At 37.5% G+C, this 21,299-nt stretch overlaps 1 protein-coding gene across 6 annotated transcripts in view; it reads right to left on the reverse strand.

Moving 5' to 3' along the window:
• Window positions 1-427: 427 nt before the first annotated feature.
• Window positions 428-21,299, reverse strand: part of TBC1D5 (TBC1 domain family member 5) — a 313,509-nt gene continuing 292,637 nt past the window's right edge. For all 6 annotated transcript variants that reach the window (XM_071561054.1, XM_071561058.1, XM_071561057.1 and 3 more), the window contains 3 exons: window positions 11,062-11,141; window positions 10,158-10,334; window positions 428-3,588 (listed from right to left, as the gene is read on the reverse strand). In XM_071561054.1, the coding sequence (XP_071417155.1) occupies window positions 3,295-3,588; window positions 10,158-10,334; window positions 11,062-11,141 (551 nt within the window). In that variant the 3' untranslated portion in view covers window positions 428-3,294. The remainder of the gene's footprint in view (window positions 3,589-10,157; window positions 10,335-11,061; window positions 11,142-21,299) is intronic.

Here is a 21,299-nt window from a genome sequence, read left to right on the forward strand (position 1 = left end):
AGTTGCCTCAGTGCCACCTAGTAAGAACATACTGGAGAACCATGGGAAACAGTTAAGAATGTGAAATGAAGTGTTGAGATTTAGAAAAGTACTGTACAGATACAGGCACTGTGACTGAGATACAATGCTGAAACTATACCAAGTTTCATGGAATTGCAGAAAAGTTATACCACGTTAAATTCTGGTTCATTATTTTCAGATACAAGAAATATGCTAAAATATTTAGTTTAGTTGGGATAAATGACAAGCAGTTTTATTCATTATTTTACCACACATATAAAATCTGGTTAAAGTATTAATAAACCTTGTACTTATGTCACTAATTAAAAAGTTTCTAATCACCCTAGTTCTTGGAAATTATACTTCCAGTATTCTAGACAAAAAGCCTCCCTTTTTTTGAGAAAACAGCACAAGCACAGCCCAGAAAGTTTGTTAATTCTTTCTTTAATAAAGAGCGCAAAGATACAAAGCTCCACGACTAAATCAATACCCTGTCAAAATATGATACTGCCTTTCTGCAGTACATACAACTGACATGACATGCAAGAGACTTTAAAGTAATAAATTACAGATGTGAGATACAGTACAACAGTCTCAGATCCATATCTTAATGCTGTATTAGTTTTCACCAACGCATATAATTTTTCTATCTGATTATTGTTATCCATGAACATTATGAGTAGGTCATTTGGAGAAAAAGAATAATATTGTATTTTAAATAAAAATTTCTCTCTCAGTATATTCTTAAAAAACACAAGATGGGGTTTCTAACTTGATGAATATACTAAAATTCTAATTATCTCTGCACTATGACCAAGTATGAGAGACAACATATTTGAGATGTGGAAGGACATGGTACAACCAAAGCAGATTAATTTGCTCTGATCATATTTGTACAATTATCTCTCTGCTTTTGAAGATTTTTATCATGTCCCACTGCATGCTACACATTCAGCTCATTGGTATTCACTGATCAGAGAAAACATCTTGGAAACTTCCAAAATCTTTATAGACTTTTACTGCTGTTTTAAAATATGCAATATTAAAGATACAACTAACTTACAAAAATAAAAAACTTGTACAAATCACACTCTTCGATTGGCAATGAGACTGTTCAAGAAAAGAGTGATGTGATCCCTGAAACAACCAACTAGAAGAGAAATCAAAAGACTGATGCTTAAAAAAAAAAAAAGTAAAAACATTTTCTCCTGCCAAAGTAGTGGAATCTTTGAAGGTCTGTGTATCACAGGATATAAAATTTTTCCCTCTGTCCCCAGAATATTTGTTTACTCTTTCCACAGATACTATTTGAACAGATTCCCCTTTGGTGGTGGTGTGGCAACAAGCCTTGCTGAATGGGTTAAGGCTGGAAAAGCTTAAAAGACCTAAATAAATCAACAGCTACCTAATCCCCTGGCATTCATGCAAACTCAGGGAAATAAAATAAACCTGAAAACAGGCATGCATGCTGAATTCCATAGCGATTTTCCATGAAGCTTAAAATTAAACCAAAATAAACACCTTTCATCAATGTTACGTGTTTAAGATCTTTGATCTAAATAGTCATTTGTTTGCATCGCTCTGTTGCAGAGAGAGATGATGCTATGCCTGCTTGTAACATTCTAGTATTTTAACATTTTACAAGGCACAAATAATCTCCGAAGAACTACAGGACGGCTTTTAAACATGTAAAAATATGGCACCTACCATGTAATTACATGACAATTAACTCTTCAATTCATTCTCTGACACAGACCTTGTAAAATCTAAGACCAGCAAATTACATGTCACCTTATCTTTGGAATACGATGCTTCACTCCATTTATAATTACAGACTAAGCAGCAAATAACTAGCATGTCTTACCTTTCAACAAACATGAGCTTTGCTGTGCAATTATGAAGTTGTTACATGGTATAATGTATATACATCTTAAAAGCAAATAATCTTTTTTTTTTTTTTTTTTTGCTGCTGTTACAGACTGACATACTAGCATTCCTTCCTCAAGCTCGGTGTAGGTCCTGCAAGAGGAGGTGTCCACTCACCACCAGTTTAATTTTGTGAATTCCGACAGAGTTTAAAGGGATCAGAGAGTATAAAAAACCCTCTCATCTACTTGAAAAAGCTCTTATTAAATGTACTATCTACTTGATGGGAAAGAAATACACTTTTCCATAGAAGAACAAGTTACAGAGTTTATTAGAAAATTTCTGTTGGTTAACGCTATTGCATCATTGTGTTTTTCTTGACTAGAAATATGGAAATCATATAGGAATATATGTAAACAGAGTATATAGAAGGTAAGAGCAATGAGACATAAAGTGCTTTTAATTATGAACATTTCATTTCACTTTGCAACCTTCCCTGGTAAGTTATCATACTCCAGCTAGTTTTAGTTCAGCTGGCTCAGGTCTACACTATGAAATACTGTTATTTCCCTTGTACCTACTGTCTTAATTGTGGTAGTCTTAGTAGAATAAAAAATAATTCATGGCAAGGGAAGTAAAAGTAGACAAATATAAAGAGGGAAAGAGGTGAACTGGGAACTCTCAAGGGGAAAAAAAGGTAGACAAAGGGAAATAAAGCTCTGTTGTATAGCTTCCCATTCTCAAGGAGTTTGTCACAGTCTCCTGTAGATGCTGAGGAACAACTACACAAACCTCTGCCTTGAACACACCTCAGGCTATTGCTGGATGCAAACAAAGAAACTAGAATTCCTCAAGGGAGAACAAGCTTACTACCAGGATGATCCTTTAATCTCTCTGAGATTCATTCCCTACTTCTCTAATCACAGTCTCAGAAGTAACAGTACCCTTTCCTACTCAGAATGCCCTGTCATGCATATTTTGTAAAAGGACAATATTAAATCTAGCTTGTCTTTGCTGCGTCAGGTCTGATGCCAAGTATCTACACACTTCCATTATGGTACCTAGCACACCCTATTCTATGTTTTGGAAAAGCAACAGTTCTATAGCAAAAAAGCTCCTATGTAACAGCATAACTAACAGTATATAAGAACTGGGTTTTACTAAGTCTTTATTTAAGGCAGCTATTAAAAGGTGTATACGATTTTTAAAAAGGTCAAATTTGGGTTTTTTTTGGTTTTGTTTTTGTTTGCTGTTGTTGTTGTTTGTTTTTTATTTTTTTATTTTAATGTAGGTTTTTGGCAGCTGAAATGGGTTACCTTTGTCTATTTTCTGTCCTTCTAATCCAAAGAACTATCCAGCTTGTGGAATCATAGGAATTTGAGCTGATTTGTAATGACTGACTTCCCAAACCTCTCCCAGCCTGTTTCTTTAGATGTCCAGTGGGCTGACAATAGCAAAGTCAGAATCTTTGCTGTTATTACTACTGTCATCATCAGGGCTGGAGCTCAGGTTGCTGGAGGAGGCTGAAATGGAACCCATCAGTGGGTCAGAGAATATCAAAGAAGAACGAGATGCAGCTTCTGGCTTTGCTGCTGACTCCTTGTGTGCCTGAAGGGACTGTGCTGGCTCTGGAACAGCACTTTTGCTTCCCTCCTCTTCTTTGCAAACCATAATATAGTCATCAGCACTCTTGCTCTCACTGGTGCTCGAATCAGTCGTAGTCTGTGAGACAATGGCACAAAAAAGGACTTAGAGTGAGTACCAGTTTTACCACATAATGAGTTTTATGATGCATGTCAGGGATATGGAAATGGACAAAGAAATACTTATTATCCAAAAGCAGCAATGTCCAAACAAATTAAAAAATAAAGTTGATATTAACTTTGGATTACATAATTTATTTTTTATTTACAAAAGCATAAAATGTAACATTTTAAAATACTTTATTTGGTATAGCAGTCTTACACATCTTCTCATCACAGTGCACCCATGGAGTGATCACAGCAGCTAAATACCAAACATATACATTACAGTTGTGAAGATTCTCTGTAATAATATGTTTTCTGTAGTAATTAGAAGTAGTTTTGAGTAGTAGTAGTTCTGAGGAATCTTTTGCTCGTTTGCACATACAGTGGGATTTTGGAGCACGCCAGGAGAAGGGTTTGATATAAAATTTCCTAGTAAAACCCTGACCTGTGGAATCTGAGCCACACATAGACTTGGTTTAGTGTGCACCAGTTTGCATTTGAAAGATCAGGGCTCCCAGGGTTAGTGTTGAGTGTTTCCCAACTCTTTCAGAAAATGAGAGCCTATGAAACCCACTTCTGTCTGGTTAGACCTTGGGAAATGTCTTGCCCTGAGCACTCAGGTAGTGAATCAGGACCACGCATCAGTGTATTGGAAAATCCCATGAATTTGCAACCTTATATTCCATTATACTAACCATATGCAGCTTTTCCAGTCAGAGCTATATGTAATTAGAAAGGAAGACTGCCACATAAAGCAGAATAGGATTTCTCAATGTTGACAACTGGCAGCCTTTTAGCTTAGTTGCAACTCAAATGGACAACACTTTATTTTCTTCTGCAAGGGAGGCATTCAATTCCTGTCTAGTGCTATGTTTTCCTAAGAAAAGCATGACTGTTTTCTTGGTTGCTTCCACACAATTTTTCTTCATATTAATAATGGAACCTGCCAAGCAGCCTGTACATACAAGCATCCTTAAGTGGTGTGATACTGAAAACAATATTTTCATTACATGAATGCAAGTCTGAGAAACAGGAGAAGTAAAAGGGCAGCTGGGAAAATGTGTGTGTCCACATGTGTGGCAATACAAGCCCTTCAGCCATGACTCACCAAACAAAAAAATTTAAATTCACTTTGGGGTAAAAGAGAGATTGTGGGTATTACAGGAAAAAAAAAGAAAGCAATTACAGAAGGGAATGACAGGAATGATGAATGAGATACAGCTGGGTCTTCAGCCTGATACGTAAATTGGAGTATGGAGATCACTACAAGCATCAGCAAGCAACAACTGGAGCTATGGTATCCATGGCCTCCCAATAAAATTTACCAAATTTATTACTACAGCTGAAAATAATTTTCTTGCTTTGATTACTGATTATAGATCAGAATGTTCTTGAAAGGGTACTATAGAGCAGGTCAGGGAACAAAACCCACCTGTGATTAAGAATGACTGTGCGATGAAATGAAGGAGCTAGAAGTTCTTGGTTGTAATTTGCATAGCAATACAAATTGTTAAAAGTCGCAATCAAGATAAATATAAGCTAAATGGGAAAATATATTCAAATAAATAATTGTGACTAAAATTTATATGACTAAGGATTCAAATATCTCCTTTTCTAGTAAATTTTGAAAATATTCTGTTTTCATAATTTATAATTTTTGTGTGTCATCTGCAAGTACGTAGGTAGAATAATATTGTATTACAAAATTAGTATTATTATAGGTATAAGATATAGTATTCTGTTTTGTTATTACCTAATGTTAATACTTAATTCAAATGGAACTGTCTTAAATCCAGAGTATTTGTTGTAATTTTACAGGTCCCAGTGTAAGACAGTCATCACACTGAAAGAAATTTAGATCTATTATTTTCTGATACAAACTAATTTTTCTTAATAAAATTCATATAAAACCAAGCAGATTGCTATTCGAAATATCAACAACTAGCCCTTGCTGAGTGCTATCAAAATTGATCTCTAAACTTCCTGATCCATGAAGACCCAGAATAGTTCATATGCCAAAAACTTCAAGCAGTTTCCATTAAGTTATAAACAAATAGATCTATCCCTATAAGGAGAGATATTTCACTGCTTAAACATTTCTGAGCTGAGACATCATCTGTTATTAATTAGCCTTTTGCTTTCATCTCATCTGTTTGAAATGCTGTCTTCATGAGCTGTCAGTCAGTCAGCCGCCTTCTCCAGGGGTCTGAGGACACAGGCAGCACACACCCGTCTGCTCCATCAAAATAGAATCATAAAATAGTTTGGGTTGGAAGGACCTTTAAAGGTCACAGAGTCCAACTACCATAGCACACAGACATCTTCAACTAGATTAGGCTGTTAAGAGTCCTGTACAATCTGACCTTCAGTGTTTCCAGGGATGGCGCATCCACCTCCTCTCTGTGAAACCTGTTCCAGTGTCTCACCATCTTCATAGTAAACAATTTCTTCCTTAAATCTAGTCTCAATCAACCCTATTTTAGTTTGAAACCATTGCCCCTTGTCCTATTGCAACAGGCTCTGCTACTAAGTTTGTCTCCATCTTTCTTTTAAGCCCCTTTCAGTACTGAAAGGCCACAATGAAGACTCCCTGAAGCCTTCTCTTCTCCAGGCTGAACAACCCCAAATCTCTCTGCATTTCATCACAGAAGAGGTGCTTCAGATGCCTGATGATCTTTGTTGCCCTTCTCTGGACCCATTCCTACAGGTCCATGTCTTTCCCCAGAGCTGGAGGCAGTGCTCCAGGTGGGGTCTTACAAGAGAGGAGTACTGGTCCCTTGACCTGCTGGGCCATGTTGTCTTTTTTTTTTGCAGCCTAGGTTATGGCTGGATTTCTGGGCTTCAGTGCACATCTGGGACATGTCCAGCCACTCATCCACCACTACTCCCATATCCTTCTCAGCAGGGCTGCTTTCAATCCCTTAATCCTCCAGCCCAATGGCACTGACCCAGGTGCAGGACTTTGCACTTGGCCTGTTGAACCTCATGAGGTTCCCGTGTTAGTAGCTGCCTGATTTTGTAGGCACCTAGTGCAGTCATTAGACAGGGCCAGGTGAAGCTTTTTTGGGAGCTTCAAATGACATCTTCAAAATTTCAGCACTTTGTTCCCACCCCCTACTCCATAGAACAGAAATATACATTCCTCTGAACAACCACCTCTGCATAATTCACCTGGCTTCTTTCCACACTTCTATTTAAAAGCTCCCAGGAAATGCAGTATAGTCTCATTTTGCAAAATTACACACTTTCATATTCCAAGCTATCAAGAATACTCTAGGTCTTCACATCTAAGATGGCTCCTCCTTGCGAGGGTAACACAGATCTCACCTACTGACACACTCGCCCATGAAGATGAGTATTTCCTTGCTGGCACTCCCAAAGGTGCTAAAAGGGTGTCCTCTCTTTGGCAATGGCCCCCAGCAAGGGCCCTCCATCATAGACACTTTGCACTGGTGTTGCAGTTTTCTAAATTCTGCTTTGAAAAATGCACTCTTGTGCAGTTAAACAATCATCCTGCCCTTTAATAAAGAAAGGAAAGAAAACTACTCATCCCAATTTCTTGTCGTTAGCGTTTGTGCTTTGCAACACTACTTGTCATGCTACCCACACTTTTTGGTTTGGTTAAGGAGACCTATAGCTCACTGAAGTACCAGAGAAGCAGCAAAGCAGAGATACTGACTCCAAAATGCTATAGAAGGGCCTCCTGTATATTTTTTCCTATCCTTGGCATACATTGGTATTTTGGTACTGGTATTTCCAGAGGTAAAATACCTCCTTCCTTTTTCTTCTGCCTGTTTCTCTTTCAGGAAACTCATGCTGACGTGAAACATGTTTTTTCCCATCTGCTGCCACTGCTGAATAAATGAAAAATGACAGAATTATACTTCCAGTAGCTTTGAAAGTTAACAACCTTACGCCTGGTGCCATATGGCTTCTCCAAACAATTTTTCCTGATGAATACCAGCTACTGGGACTAGGCTTATTTCAACTGCCTTCACACTGTGAATGAGTTAAAACTAACTGCAAAGATACAATTCAAGAAATCTTAGAAGAACAGCAGCTCATTTTGCCTCTGTCTTTGAACAGACATAAAGGCAAGATAATGTGTTAATTATCATTCATTATTTAGCAACAGAAGCCTTCTGTTTGTCAACTGCATACTGCTACCAAAGCCAAACATTAAAAAAATGCTCCATTTCTTTAAGCCTTTATCTTAATTTTTTTGCATTTTTAATTTTACAGCTTTCCTTTCTAAAGGGGATTTTGAAGCAAAAAAGAGGACAAGCACTTTAAAAAAAGTGAAAATTATAATTTAGACTTATATAACCAACCACAAAAGACCAGATTTTAATCTGTTACAGAATAGCTACACCTGTAACTTTTTCAGCTGACTTAGAAATATCCCTGTAATTCCAGCAGAGAAAAATCTCTACAGTACAAATCACAACAAACAGAATTACATGCATGGCCAAAGTCACAGAAAATGCAAATACCATAAAATTTATTTAGCAAGAAATGCATTCAATAGTCTAGAAGTGGTTGTTTGTAATCCCCCTTCAGCTCTCAGTAACTACTCCTGGCAACACCCAGGGCACCAGTGCAGATCATTTTCTTCAGCAGAGGTAAAAGCCTGGGCTATGGCCTGATTTGGGCCAAGAACTGATCCCATCAATTAACAGTTTAATTTCAACGTCCTCTAAATTTTGCAGTTTTATTTTCATGTGCTCTATTAAAAGGGATCCAAACTCTTCTCTTTTGGTTTGATTTTAGCCACAGTGATTAAAGATGATGGGCTTGGAAACAGCACATATTAACTAGGGGAGAGTTAGACAGACAAACTACCCCTAACTAACTAGGGATACTAACAGTTCTCCTGGACTGCCATTTCTAACTCTAATCTTTTTCTTTCTGTCAGTGGGACTGCTTCATATTATCATAATTGCAACTTGCAGAAGATAAGAGGAGAGGAGGCTGATCAGTATGAATGTACTGCGCCTCCAAATGTAAATCAGGCTGTTCTGAAGCCTCATTAATGCTCTGCCACAGCTCAGCTTGTACAGCTTCTACGGACATGGCTCACAGTTGACATAGGACCAGTCTTTGAAATTGTGGGACCCACAGAGGTAACTCAGTTCCTGGGGCTGGATGTACATATCCTGACTACACACCGGGATCAGACCAGACCTTACACATTGCCTCAGCAGTTTCCATTGGAAAGAAACCTGTGCAGTTCAGGCTTCACCTGCTCCACTCTCAATACCCAAAGTGCAAATCCCCAGCACCTCCATGACACATGGTTTAGATCAGCCTCTGAGTAAAGGCTTTTCAGCATGAGTTGGGTCGGCACACACACATACAGCATGTTGTCATGTTATAGGTCATTCTACCTTCCAGTTTCTAGAGGTGAAAAATTATCAAAAAACATTATTTGCCATTTTGGGAAGAAAGCCAAAAGTATGCTGTATGAAATGCCAGGAGATAAAGGGCAAAAATAGGAGGTCATTATATGAACATTCTAATATGCTACATCAGTTTAACCTATGGCTTCATTATGGCAGAAAGTAGTGATTGTAATGACAACAGTTAAACAAGCAATGAAAGCTTTCTATCAAAGGTTTGCTCTTTGAAGGTGCCATTACTAAGTATAAAAATATAAATCTCAGCATTGCTTCAAATACTGAAATATAATTAAAATATGTTTTTTAACATAGAGTGTTCTAATTCAGGGGGATTGTGTGTAATAAATCAAAATGATCTTGTGTCATTTTTTGAAAATGAATAAATATTTCCTGCAGTTCCTAAGTAAACTTGTTGAAAGCAAACTGATGGCAGACTCAGTGCTGCCACCAATTTAAAAGTGTGACTAGCAGCAGTGGAGTGGCAGATTAACAGAACTCCAATATAGAAATAAACATATGCAAAAGTACTTGTTTTTAAGATCACATTTGAGTCAGTCTTAGACAGAGAGGGACCTTAGAACATCAAAGGAAAATACACCTGTCTGTCAACTTGTCCTATAACTGTATACTTTGTATGTGAAAACATTATTTACTGATTCATGGAGAAAGTCAATACAATGAAGTAGAAGGTAAAAGCAACTTGCTACTTCCTTTTTGGCACTGGCCATGAATACACTGCAATGCAGTTAATCAGCTCTTACATAATGGGATACTGAAGGACAAGGACAGTGAGAATAATCATGTACAAACATTTGGAGTGGTAACATTTATCTGCAGTTTTTACACCTTGCTATAGGAAATTAATCTATGATTTTGTGATTCAACAATGTCAAAGAGGAACTCCCCCCCCCCCTTCCCAGGTTAAGTCTAACCCAATGCTTAGACTTAAATATCTACATGTAGAGCACAAGGCTACCATAAAAATAATTGACGGGCATAGGACATTAGCTAGAGATACACTTCTAAACCCTCTCCATCTGCACCAAGAATGCTGATGTGTTCCATGTAAAGTCTGGACATGCTAGAGAAAGTCTCCAAAAAATGGAAGGCCACCAATGGCTTGCTTGAGCTATTTTTATCTTACCTGATGTCCTGAGGTGAACTGCTGCTTTGCCATAACTGGTCCCTTTAGGACATCACCTGCCCCCTTGTTCTGATTGTTAGAACAGTAATGATCATCAGCAATAGTGATTTGCTCATTTTCTTCAGCTTCCAGCTGGCTCTGGTTGAAACGCAATGAACCTTTAAGGATATCCTTGATCTGTTGTTGAATGGGTGGGGAAAGGATGCAAAAGTTAAAATTCTACATTTTCTCAAGTTCTGTGCAGAATGCTTTCATACATCATTTCCCCAAAATATTTGCTTTAAAAAGATAAGAAGCAAGTCAATATTCGTATCCACATTGGTGAAAGATACAGACAACAGCGAAATGTAGTTGTATCAGAATCTGGAAAACAACTATGCAAGAAATCTAAAGAGAAAGAAACAGTTAGGATTATTCCCTACCTTATTATACGTTTAACATATGTCACATTTGTTCTCATAAGATGTATTTTGAGAGATCAGAAGACAGTAAATCAGAGCTACAGATGCTCAGCAGCATTCTCATCTTATGTACATAGTAATTTTTCCTTTAATTCAATGGTTTTCAAGTGTTGTTACCTTTAACTAATGGCACAGTTATTGCCTAGCAAGTATATCAGAAAAATGATAGTGTGGCTTAAGTCCAGCTCTCAGTGTTGCACTTCCTCAGTTCTGGTTCGAGGTCACCAAAGCTTGCACAGGAGCAAATACCAAGCAAGTAATTTGAACTCTTTACACCTGAGTTTTACCTTTATAAATAAAAGTACACCACAATGCTTGATGTATTAGTAAAACAGCTACAAAAAGACAAAACAGCAGTATACAAAAAGAATAAAATAGGAAAAAATAGAAAGGCTTAATATCCCTGGTGGGCTCAAGAAGGTTAGGTTAAGTGACAGTAATACCTGCTTCAAACCAGCTAAGGAAACCAGAATTTCATCTTCTTTTTCCAAGTGTTCTTGTAAAATGACTTCCTGAATATTTCCTGCAACATCAAAAGGAAAAAAGGTAAAGAGAGAAAATACCCTAAATAAACTTTACTGTGCTGTCAACTTACCGCTGACTGATGCTTTCAAATAAAATTCCGTGACCTGCAAACACAATTCCCTACCAAAACTTAGAGGCTGACAACCTTGTTAGCTGCAGAAATGAGGTGAGCCTGAGCCTGGCACTACTGCCAGGAGGCTTCCAGCAATGCTCTGCTCCTGCAGGACTTCTATTGCCCCTGTGTACCAAGGGATTCAGGCTACTACTGGCTCCTAGAACACAAAATCTGCCTCTGTGATACATACAGCTTTGAACATGAAAATGCTTTTGGAAGCCTTCAAGCATTCAAGAACATTTAGAGGAATCTGCTGCATCTCATAGAAAGGTTTAAAGTAGAAGTGCAGTATTCTTCATCTTGATCCCATAGCCACTGCAGATGCTAGAATGCTCTTCTTTATAAAAAGATTATATAAAGGTTCATTCCCTTCCAATCCCTTCTTTTAGATAAAAGACCCAGGGCTGAGCAAAACTGACTAGACAGAAGGAGCAGTGCAGTACCAACATTCATGAAGACTCCTGCTTTCCACACGCGTAGCATGGCCCTTCAAGAATGCATTTCAGTACCCTGGCATACAGTGTTTGCAGGAGGCACGAAAACCCCAGGCAATGCTAAGTCCAAACCAGCTCTGCAGACTCTTTAAACTCTGTCAGATTCTTCTTTGGCCTCTGAGCTCTTACTTTCCTCCTCCTCCAGAGGAAAACAGCAAAGTGATGGAGTGGCAGAATGAGATGCTATCTATCAACTAAAAATGACAGGGTACTCCTTTGTGCCTCTCCTGTCTTACATACACAGACTGAGCCCAAATTCCTCAATGACACTCATTTGGGAAGAATGCTTTGCTGCTCTTGAATATCTGTATCTCTGGTACTTCACAATTAGAGCTTCGTACCATTAATCCACATCTGCATTGCATTTGTTTGTTTTTAAAAACATTCTGCTTGTTCAGGGCCGAAATCAGTGAAAAGTCAGAACTGTTGTAATAGATGATCCTCACAAGGATGAATATGATGACACGGCCAAATCTGACACAACATGGGGTTTGAAGTGAAAGCTTTGAGTAATTTGGCATGAGTTTTGTGTTTGCAGAATAAACAGCAAAATAATGAGATGTGGGAGACAGGACAAGAAGAAACATTAAAAGTAGAGAAGTGGATTTAAAACCTCTGTATAAACACAAGTTTGAAATGCAGTGTGGGCCAGATATCACTAATGGGTATAAAGGAAGAATGGAAAGGGCAAAGAGGAGAAAGTATCCAAGCCTAAATACTAAACGAATCACTAAAAAAGCAGTCTGAAAAGTAGAAGGCTAGAGCCATGAAAGGCTGTTGCAGCCCCTGTTTCAGGTGGGTCTGAAGAACCACCTCACAAGTTTCGTTTTCACCTTAAAAAGACATGTTTCCAGCCTCAACCAATTGAAGTCAGACCACCGCAACTGGGGCAGGGTCACTTGAAGTCATATATACCTGTGTTTTTGAATAAACTTGAGATTTGCTTTACATCACATTAGTGTGTGCAGTCTCCCTAGAGCGTGGTCTGCAACAAAAGGCATAGCTGACAAAAGTCAAGGTGGTTCAGTCAAGGCCAAGAGCATTGGTGAAGGTACAAAACCACAGATTTGCATAAGTAGCCTAACTGAACAAGGAGATCTATGTTACTTAGCATGCATTATTTACTGTATTACAGTGACAAGGTCCTGCAGCAATGAAGTCAAACATAGTACAATTGAACAATGTCTACTATTAATTTTACATGAGAAAGACACTGCATTCTGAAGGCTAGAAATAATAAAAAAACTAGATCTTTCTGCAAATATGTAGCATCATGAATTAAGAGAAAACATAATTCATTACTTGCTTTTTTACACTTTATGTCTAAATTGTCTAGTCCTCAATTTGGTAAACAAAATAAATATTTACTTATTAGAGAATAATTTAGATCCTGTTTTCCACTGTTTAACAAGCAATGCGTGATATCCTACTATTAAAAGGTCCAGAACTTGAAACATATCAGAAATCCAAAGTCTTCATAGGCAGGAGAGCCATGCTTGATTACAGCTTGAACCACTGAATTCAACTGTTCTTTCCATTTCTCAGCATTAAAAAGAAAAGCCTTCCATAGTGTTTGAGCCCAACATTAATTAAAACCACACATTAAAAAACTAAGGCATACATTCCTACTAAGCTGATGGACCAAGAAAATAATTCAAAACAAACGTCCAACCTGTTGAAGACTAAACGAAGGAAATCTGAAAAATCAGGAAAATAAGAATGACAGAACTAAAGCTGAAAGACATTCCACATGATCTGAAAAAAATCTACTATTATTGCTATTCTTTAGAGATGTTTTGTAAATGGGTATGGCAAAAAAATGGAAAAGTATTTATCATTGGTACAAAACGCAGTTGTAACTGGGTTTGAAGTGCCAATACACTAAGAAATTTTAAGAACTTATGAATGGAACTATGAGAGTTAGTCAGCAGTAAATATTAATAAAAATATTTGTATCATCACGTATTTACTTAAGAGAGATTAATGCTAGATTTTAATATTAGTTTCAGAGGAGAAAAGATTAAGGGAAAAAAGGTAGAAAGTACAGCAACATTTTCTAAATCTGAACTGTGGAATTTCTCACATTTTTTCTTCCATTGGATTTATCTTTTAAGTACAGTATGTCATATGTCTTGGATATATTTGGTCTATTATTTTTAATTAGTTAAAAATTACTAAAATATATTTTGGAAAAAATTCCACTTGCAGTTTGCTCTAAGACACAATTTTGGACTCAAAGAGCACAATTCCACTTAACCCAGAAAAATGCCCCCTGATGTAAATCCCTGTAAATCAACCACTCTCCCCCCGCCAGGAAGTAACAATTGTGACATAAAGGCATAAACTGGGATATCTTACTCTAGTACAATGAAACAGAAGGAAGGCTTCCTTGTGGAATTAGCAATTAATCTTTCTTCTTAACTATGCCTTTGAATTGCATATGGCTTCTAATCTGCTGCCCTCATCCCTTTTGAATGCACAGTTTTTTAACTATCAAATAAGTTGAAAGTGAATTTATCAGTGCTCATTCTTCCTCCCTGGCTAATGAGTAGAGACGTATTAAAAAAAAAAACAAGAACACTTAGATGAGAGAAGTATACAGGCAACGTGACTGTGCATGAGTGCCTCCTTGATCACATCCTTCTGCTGGGATCACCCTTCCATGTGGACTGGAAGGAGCGGTGGGAAAAACAGGAGTGAGGGCAAGAAACTTGGTATGTATTCTGCAGCTGTCCTGCCGTGAATGCTGCACCGGGGCACAGCAGAGCTCACCGGGGGGACTCCTGTCCAAGCTTCTCCCTCTGCTGGGACACTCAGTTGCTGAGATGAAGAGGGAAACTAAGCTCACATGTTCAGACAAAAGGTTTTTATTTTACCTTTCTGTATCCCAAAAGATACCCATGTAAGTACAAATACTTGTAAATATACTGTTTCAAGAGTTCGAGAAAGCTCTTTTGATATATTGCTCAGCTAAGGGAGTTTTACATTAAGCTGAGATGTAAAATTTAATTATCCTTCCTTCACAAGAGATGTTACTGTACTTTGAGAGAAGTGCTTCATATATATGGATGAATTGGCCACTTACTGATTTTTTTCCTTATTTGATGCTCTATATCAGTACCTTACACTTGTGTGGTTTTTTTTTTAATTAAAAAATAACTACTTCAAAAAAACCCTGCAGTTGTCATTTTGGAAGTGAAAACACGTTCTTACTTAAAAAACCCCAAAACACTGATACAATGAATCAAATAAACTGATTACATAATGAGATTATTAAAAAACAAGTCCAGTTTGATTCTAGGCCATAAATATCTATCTATTGGGATAGCTGTTGTCATTCAAAAGGTATAAAAATCCTACGGTACTTAGGAAACAAGGTTAGGGTGAAATATTCCTGACTGCCTTTTTTTTTTTTCTTTCAAGATTTCATTTAGCTGATGCCAAATGTTTTCTGCTGAAAAAGACAGTATTTTTTGCTATGGAGTTCTCAGTAGAGGAAAACAAGAGGTGAATTTTGCTACTTCTCATCTGGTGGTCAGAGCATGGCTGTGAGATGTACAAGACACCAGACAGCCACTACATGGTTCTGGATTTGATTCAACATAGTTCTAAAAAACCCCTGACTATCACAAAATGAACTATCATACCCTGACTGTGCTCTTGACCAAGACTCAGAATTACTGGAGCTGCAAACCCAATTGTTCTCTTCAGAAAAGTTCTCTCCAGCAATGTTGTCCACTATGATGCATGTCCTCAAATCAGATTCACAAACCAAGGGATGCCTTTTATATAATTGATTAGAATTAATTTTGGGTACTTATTCTCAAAAATGAGGAGATTCATTTAAGTTTGATAGATACTAGATCAGTAAATCGATAATTACTTGATCAGTGAGACTATGATCAGCTGTCTTGATGTACTTTAAAGTCAACTATAGCTATAGAGGACTAACATGCAAATGATTGCATTTATGTTCTTCTTTTCTACAAGATATGGAAAAACACTGTAGCGTATAGTGATTTCATTAGCAACAGTTGAAACAGTCAAAAATTAAGATGAAATATATTTTTAATTTCTTGCTCTTAGAGTTATACCAAATTGTAAATCAGTTCACATGCAAATTCACTGTAGAAGTAATTTTCAAAAAAATCAAGATTTCTATTTCCTCTCCCTAAATTAATTGATAAACTTTAAACTTAAGACATGCTATCATCCTCTCTACAGAGATGAAAGTAGAGAAACACTGACAGCAGCTCCTAGCAGGAAAATTAGAGAAAGCTTAAGTTCTCTCATGGTTGAACTGCTACATATTGCAGGATGATGTGAGCAGTCACAGCTGAGTTCGCAGGCCAGGGAAAGGGGCTGTTTAAAACCTTTCTCTCAGAATGTGGAAAGCTGTTAGGCTTGGTCTAATTATTTTAGAGGTTTATTAAATAAAGTAACTTCACTGAAAATTTCACTTCCATTCAATACAGATTTTGCACGAAATCCACCCAGAGCAGGACTAAATGAATGAGAAAACTAGTCTGCTGCAGATATCCCTCAGATATCCCTTCATGCCCATCCCATCCAGAAGACAGATCTGCACCTCTTCCCACCAAAGAGGTGGGAGGAACAGCTACAGCCCTGCCAGATGAAGGCACAACACACACTTGACATAAAACCAGAAGTAGGTGGAGAAAACTGAACATGGGAATAACTTTTAATGCTCTTGTTCTCTGAGATTGTTTTCTCTTGTACTGCTGCCTTTTTGCAATGCATCTCTCTCCTAATGATTTCTATTTTAAGCCAGTCTCTGTGGGGCTTTTCCAAGAAGATGACTCCTGCTGAGAGGAGCTAACTCGAAATAGCTGTGAGCTGTATTACGAATGCTCCCTTTCTACTACTGGTTCCTGATCAATGACTTCTGAACAATCAACGGTGCCAAAATCATGTTAAATCAACTTTTTTTAACCCTTGCTTTCCAATACTTGGAAGACAGCTCAAACTCAGAATGCAGTAGTACCTTCTCACTGCCAAGGTAGGCAGCAGTAAGGGGAGAACTGAGGCTACCACAATACCTCTTTATTTTTCCAAAAAAAAAAAAAGGAAAAAAAAAATCCTGAGGTTCCCATAGTTGTCAAGGCACAGTCAACTCTCCAGACTCACATTCTAGTACTTTTGTATGACTGTTTTTATGAAATTGGGGTTTACAGAAAATGCTTCCAATATTCACTGCACAATATACTAGTGATATCAAGACTGCTTTTTCAAGAACATTAGGGGGCTGGAAGGGCAGACTTCTGATAATCAATTTTTCTTCTTTTACACAACAAATACTTCTTTCCTACCTGAACTTGATCTGAGCAGGAAAATGTGCTCTCTCCTTAAAATTGGACAGAAAATCTAGAACAGTGGTTTGTGGCCCTTCTAGAAAGACTACACTGTAGGACATAGTGATATTGCTGTTTAATGCAACTCAGGATGTTTCTAACTATTGCATTTTCTTTCCAGCATTAAAAATACAAACAAGAGGAGTTAAATTCCCTTCTAAAACAATAGTGTTCGTGATCTAAGCATTGATGAAGGCAACACTCTAAGTAGCCTAACTCATTTACCTATCTCATTGTGAATGTCATCTCTTGTAGTAACAATTATGCATTATATTAAAAGCATTACTTAGCAACATTTGAGTATTAAAGAATTTAAAGATTTTTAAAAGCTGAAGTATGAAATTATTTGTGAAGTACTGCATTCTTTAAAACATTTATTTGAATATAAATTATGTATTTATATAGTATATACCTCTGATTCATGTGTTGTGTAGAGCACCAAGACTTTATCAATATTTAATGTGTGGTAATGCTTGTGACATCAGAGAAATACGTAGTAAAAAGTCACCAATCAAGTCATAGGAAGGCACAGAATTGCAGATGTACAGAAAATAAGGTTGGTAGGCTCAAGAAGTAATTTTGTCTATACCTTGCTCAAAGACAAGATCAACTCTTAACTATGAACACTCATTTACATGTGGAAAGCAGATTATGCTTAACATAAAACTTACATCTGTGTATTTATGGAAGTGACGGGGAAACTAGAAACACAGTCATATCACAATTCGGCTTCTGCTAAGGGTTTATTCCCTTAAAGATGACATTGCAAGAGAAAGCACTGCCTAAGAGATGCTGGAAAGGAAAGGGTGGATTGTCAGTGTACTTTAGTGGCAGGGAGGTGCTCACCACAGAGCAGGAAGGAGGCAGTGGGAATTCACTGAAAGTTGCCGGGAAAGCTGTTAATTAGGTAATGAGGGGGTGTGTAAACTTCATTATTTTAATCTCCTTTACATTCAGACTACTGGGATTAAAGCATCTGTAGGTGCCTACCACAGCAGGACTTTCAGAACTGGCAGAGTTGTTGTAGAAAGAAAGTAGGCTCTCTATCAGTTGAACCAGTAGTTTTTGACTTTAAGAGTTACCCTCAAGCGACAAAAACGGTGGTTAAAATTCATGTGGCATGAAGAACCACACTTTTGTTCTTTATACACACACACACACACACACACACGCACGCACACATATATGTATAAGTATATATGTATACATATTTGTATATATAAATATACAGAATGACCAGAAGTGACAGTCTGAAAATCAGGCTATACAATAAATATTTGTTTTCCAGTAACCACTCCTATATTTGGTTTAATAAACTTGTAAACATTTTTTATTTGTAAGCTTTTTTTATAGGTTATTTATGGGACTATGTTTGATGTGGCCTTTTTTAGTGACACTTCTAATCACACTGGGTTTATAAACTATGGCTTATTTTATTCATGTCCTAAGCATGAGAGAACTCATTTAATGCACTTACTTCAACAAATTCTGAAGTATTTCATTTCAACACAGGGCAGCAGAGCAATTTCCATTTCATTTTATCCTTACAAAATGTCATAACCTTTCATTTCATCACATGACATAAAACAAGAATTCAGTACTATCTTGCATACATATAACAAGTACTGTATCCAGATCTATATTGGGCAGTATACCAATCCCTAAATATTGAACATTAAATCAACTTTCTTCTCTCCTTCCCTCACTGCAAATGATCCTTATAATGAAATGCATTCTTAAAACAACTGCACTGACTGTTAAAAGAGGGATGGGTATGTCAGTCTAATTAAACCTTTAAAGGTGCTATTTCACACAACAACTAAAATTATACTTGCAACTATATCCTATAGGTTTTTAATCCTTTACTTTTTTATTTTTCCTTCCTTGCTCATGGTGTTTGCAATAATCACAGTGGCAAGGTGGCTTTGAACTGTGTTTAATAAGTCTTCCAAATAATTGTGTGAGAGACGTCAGGAAGTGTTCGTGAACGTTGAAACTGCCAGCATTGCCTGATTGCTGTGGCAGGACATGTCCTGTGATCCCATTCAAAGAACTCTCAAAAGATTGGCTTTCATTTTTCTCCTTACTGAGGTGCCATAATTTCTGGGCATTTTGGAGATACAGAGTTATTTACACACCACCTATGAAAGTTGAGAGCTAACATCTCATTCCAGTGGGAGAATGCTGGTGGTGTTTAGAACTAGGAGTGAAAACTTCACTTTTCCATGTCCCTGCCATAATCTACACCAGAGTGGCAGCGACGTACTGGAATCCTAGTGAAGGACATAGCAATATATTACAGATAGCAGAAGTCAAGCTAGGAAATGCACCATAAGGACAACCCCACCAGCCCTGTATGGATAGCTTTGGCTTAGTGGAGCCAGGATGCCTAAGCATAAACTAACTCGATGTGGATCAGAGCTAGGAGGTTTTAGTGATGTTGCCTTCCAGACAAGAAGGGATTTTAAAACCTGGATATTCAGCAATGTACTTCTGAGACCCACCTAAATGTCTCTCTGGCAGCGGGTAACAGTATGTAGGTGAAGTTAATAAAACCAGGTAGACTTCTGTTTCCTCTTTATAACTGGGTACCTTTGCACATATTTCTAGGGTATTGCGCAGAACCTTGTGAGCTAAATCTTCACAGAGCTGGTATGAATCCTTAGGGCTTTTTAGCTGAGACACTATGCTGTAAGAAAGCAGCAGAATTGCTTCTGAATCTCAGCTAGCTGCGGAAGCAACCTTCTGCATTTACATAGAGCTGCCCTCAAGCAAAAACAAGGGTGGAATGACCTTAGTTTCTCTACTTTTATAACCTGATAAATTGCCCACCAAAAAAACCAAGTTCTAAATATAGATCTCCATATCCAAGTTAATACCAAAACAAAGTTCCTTTAAATTGCCTCTCATGAAAAGGACTTCCTGTGCTACACGTGTAACTATGCGGTAAACTTTCACTTACTTGGAGGTCTGAAACTATGACACTGCTGGAAAAAAATGGTGGTTTCTTCTCTTTCAGAGAACAGTGATGGATTGATTCCTGTCCCTTATAAAGAGACAACACTTTAAATTTCAGCACTTTTCTCTCTGGAACAAGACTGGAAAGTTCATAAAGAACCTTCACAATCTCTCATACTGGCACTTGCCTATGGAGGACTGATACTTCTTCAGGGTTTTAGTTTACTTTTTGTTAAGAGGCTGCCCTAATTGTGGGCCAGTGCTGCTATGGTCCAAACCCTAAAGGTACTAGAAAAGTAGATAATGTCAGATGACTGTGTCATTAACTGGTGTCACGTGAACTGCTGTGTTGGCCTGAGCCTGGGATGCAACGAAGGACAAGTGAGGAATCTTTCAGGAGATGCTATGGGGCCCTCTGAGTCTTGTTTGTATGCATATCTCTTATACAACTTATTCATAATCTGCTCTAAGACATCAGACAGATGTCACATTTACCAGTTACCAGGAAAAATCTTTTTCTGAATGCACTTGCTCTGATGCTTTATTTTGTCATAGTGAAAGAAACAACCAAAATTCAGATGTAAATAACATCATGGCAAAGTTATAATATTGTAATACTTTTTCAGTGTATTATGGCTTTCTGAATCATTGAGCCTTGAGGTATTTATGTGCATTACAGAAGTGTACCTCCCAGAATGAAAAATGCTGAAGAACATTATCATATTACTCAAATCACCAGAGACAATATTATTTGCTGAAAAAGGCCAGTGTGAGAAAGTAACATCAAGAAAATGGATCTGTGATGATGCGTGAGCAGTGATAACTACAATGACTATACTTTTTCACCATTAGCTGAGTAATATTCTGCATTTATATTGTGAAAAAAGCTGCAGGACAGGTTTGCAAGTTTGGATGTATCTTCACTGCAATAATGGAAAAATTGATCATAGGATTTTTTTTAAAGCTATGACAAGCTTGTGAAAAAGGGTGGAAACAGCAGTAAAATCTGCTTCCTGTCTGGCCATTTTACATACCAAAATTTCAACCTTTGTCCTTGGAGGTGTTAAAAGAATTCCCCCTTAGCAGTCCTCCAGTGGTTAATGTAGAGAAGAAAAGTAAAGCTCTTTCTAATGCACAGCCATAAGAAGGAGACAAAGATCAGAGAATGACATTCGTCTGTTTTTATAATCAAACCCCTATTTCTAGTTTCTACACAT

This window comes from Pithys albifrons, chromosome 7 (assembly GCF_047495875.1).
Source record: "Pithys albifrons albifrons isolate INPA30051 chromosome 7, PitAlb_v1, whole genome shotgun sequence".
In the NCBI taxonomy this organism is placed as follows: Eukaryota; Metazoa; Chordata; class Aves; order Passeriformes; family Thamnophilidae; genus Pithys; species Pithys albifrons.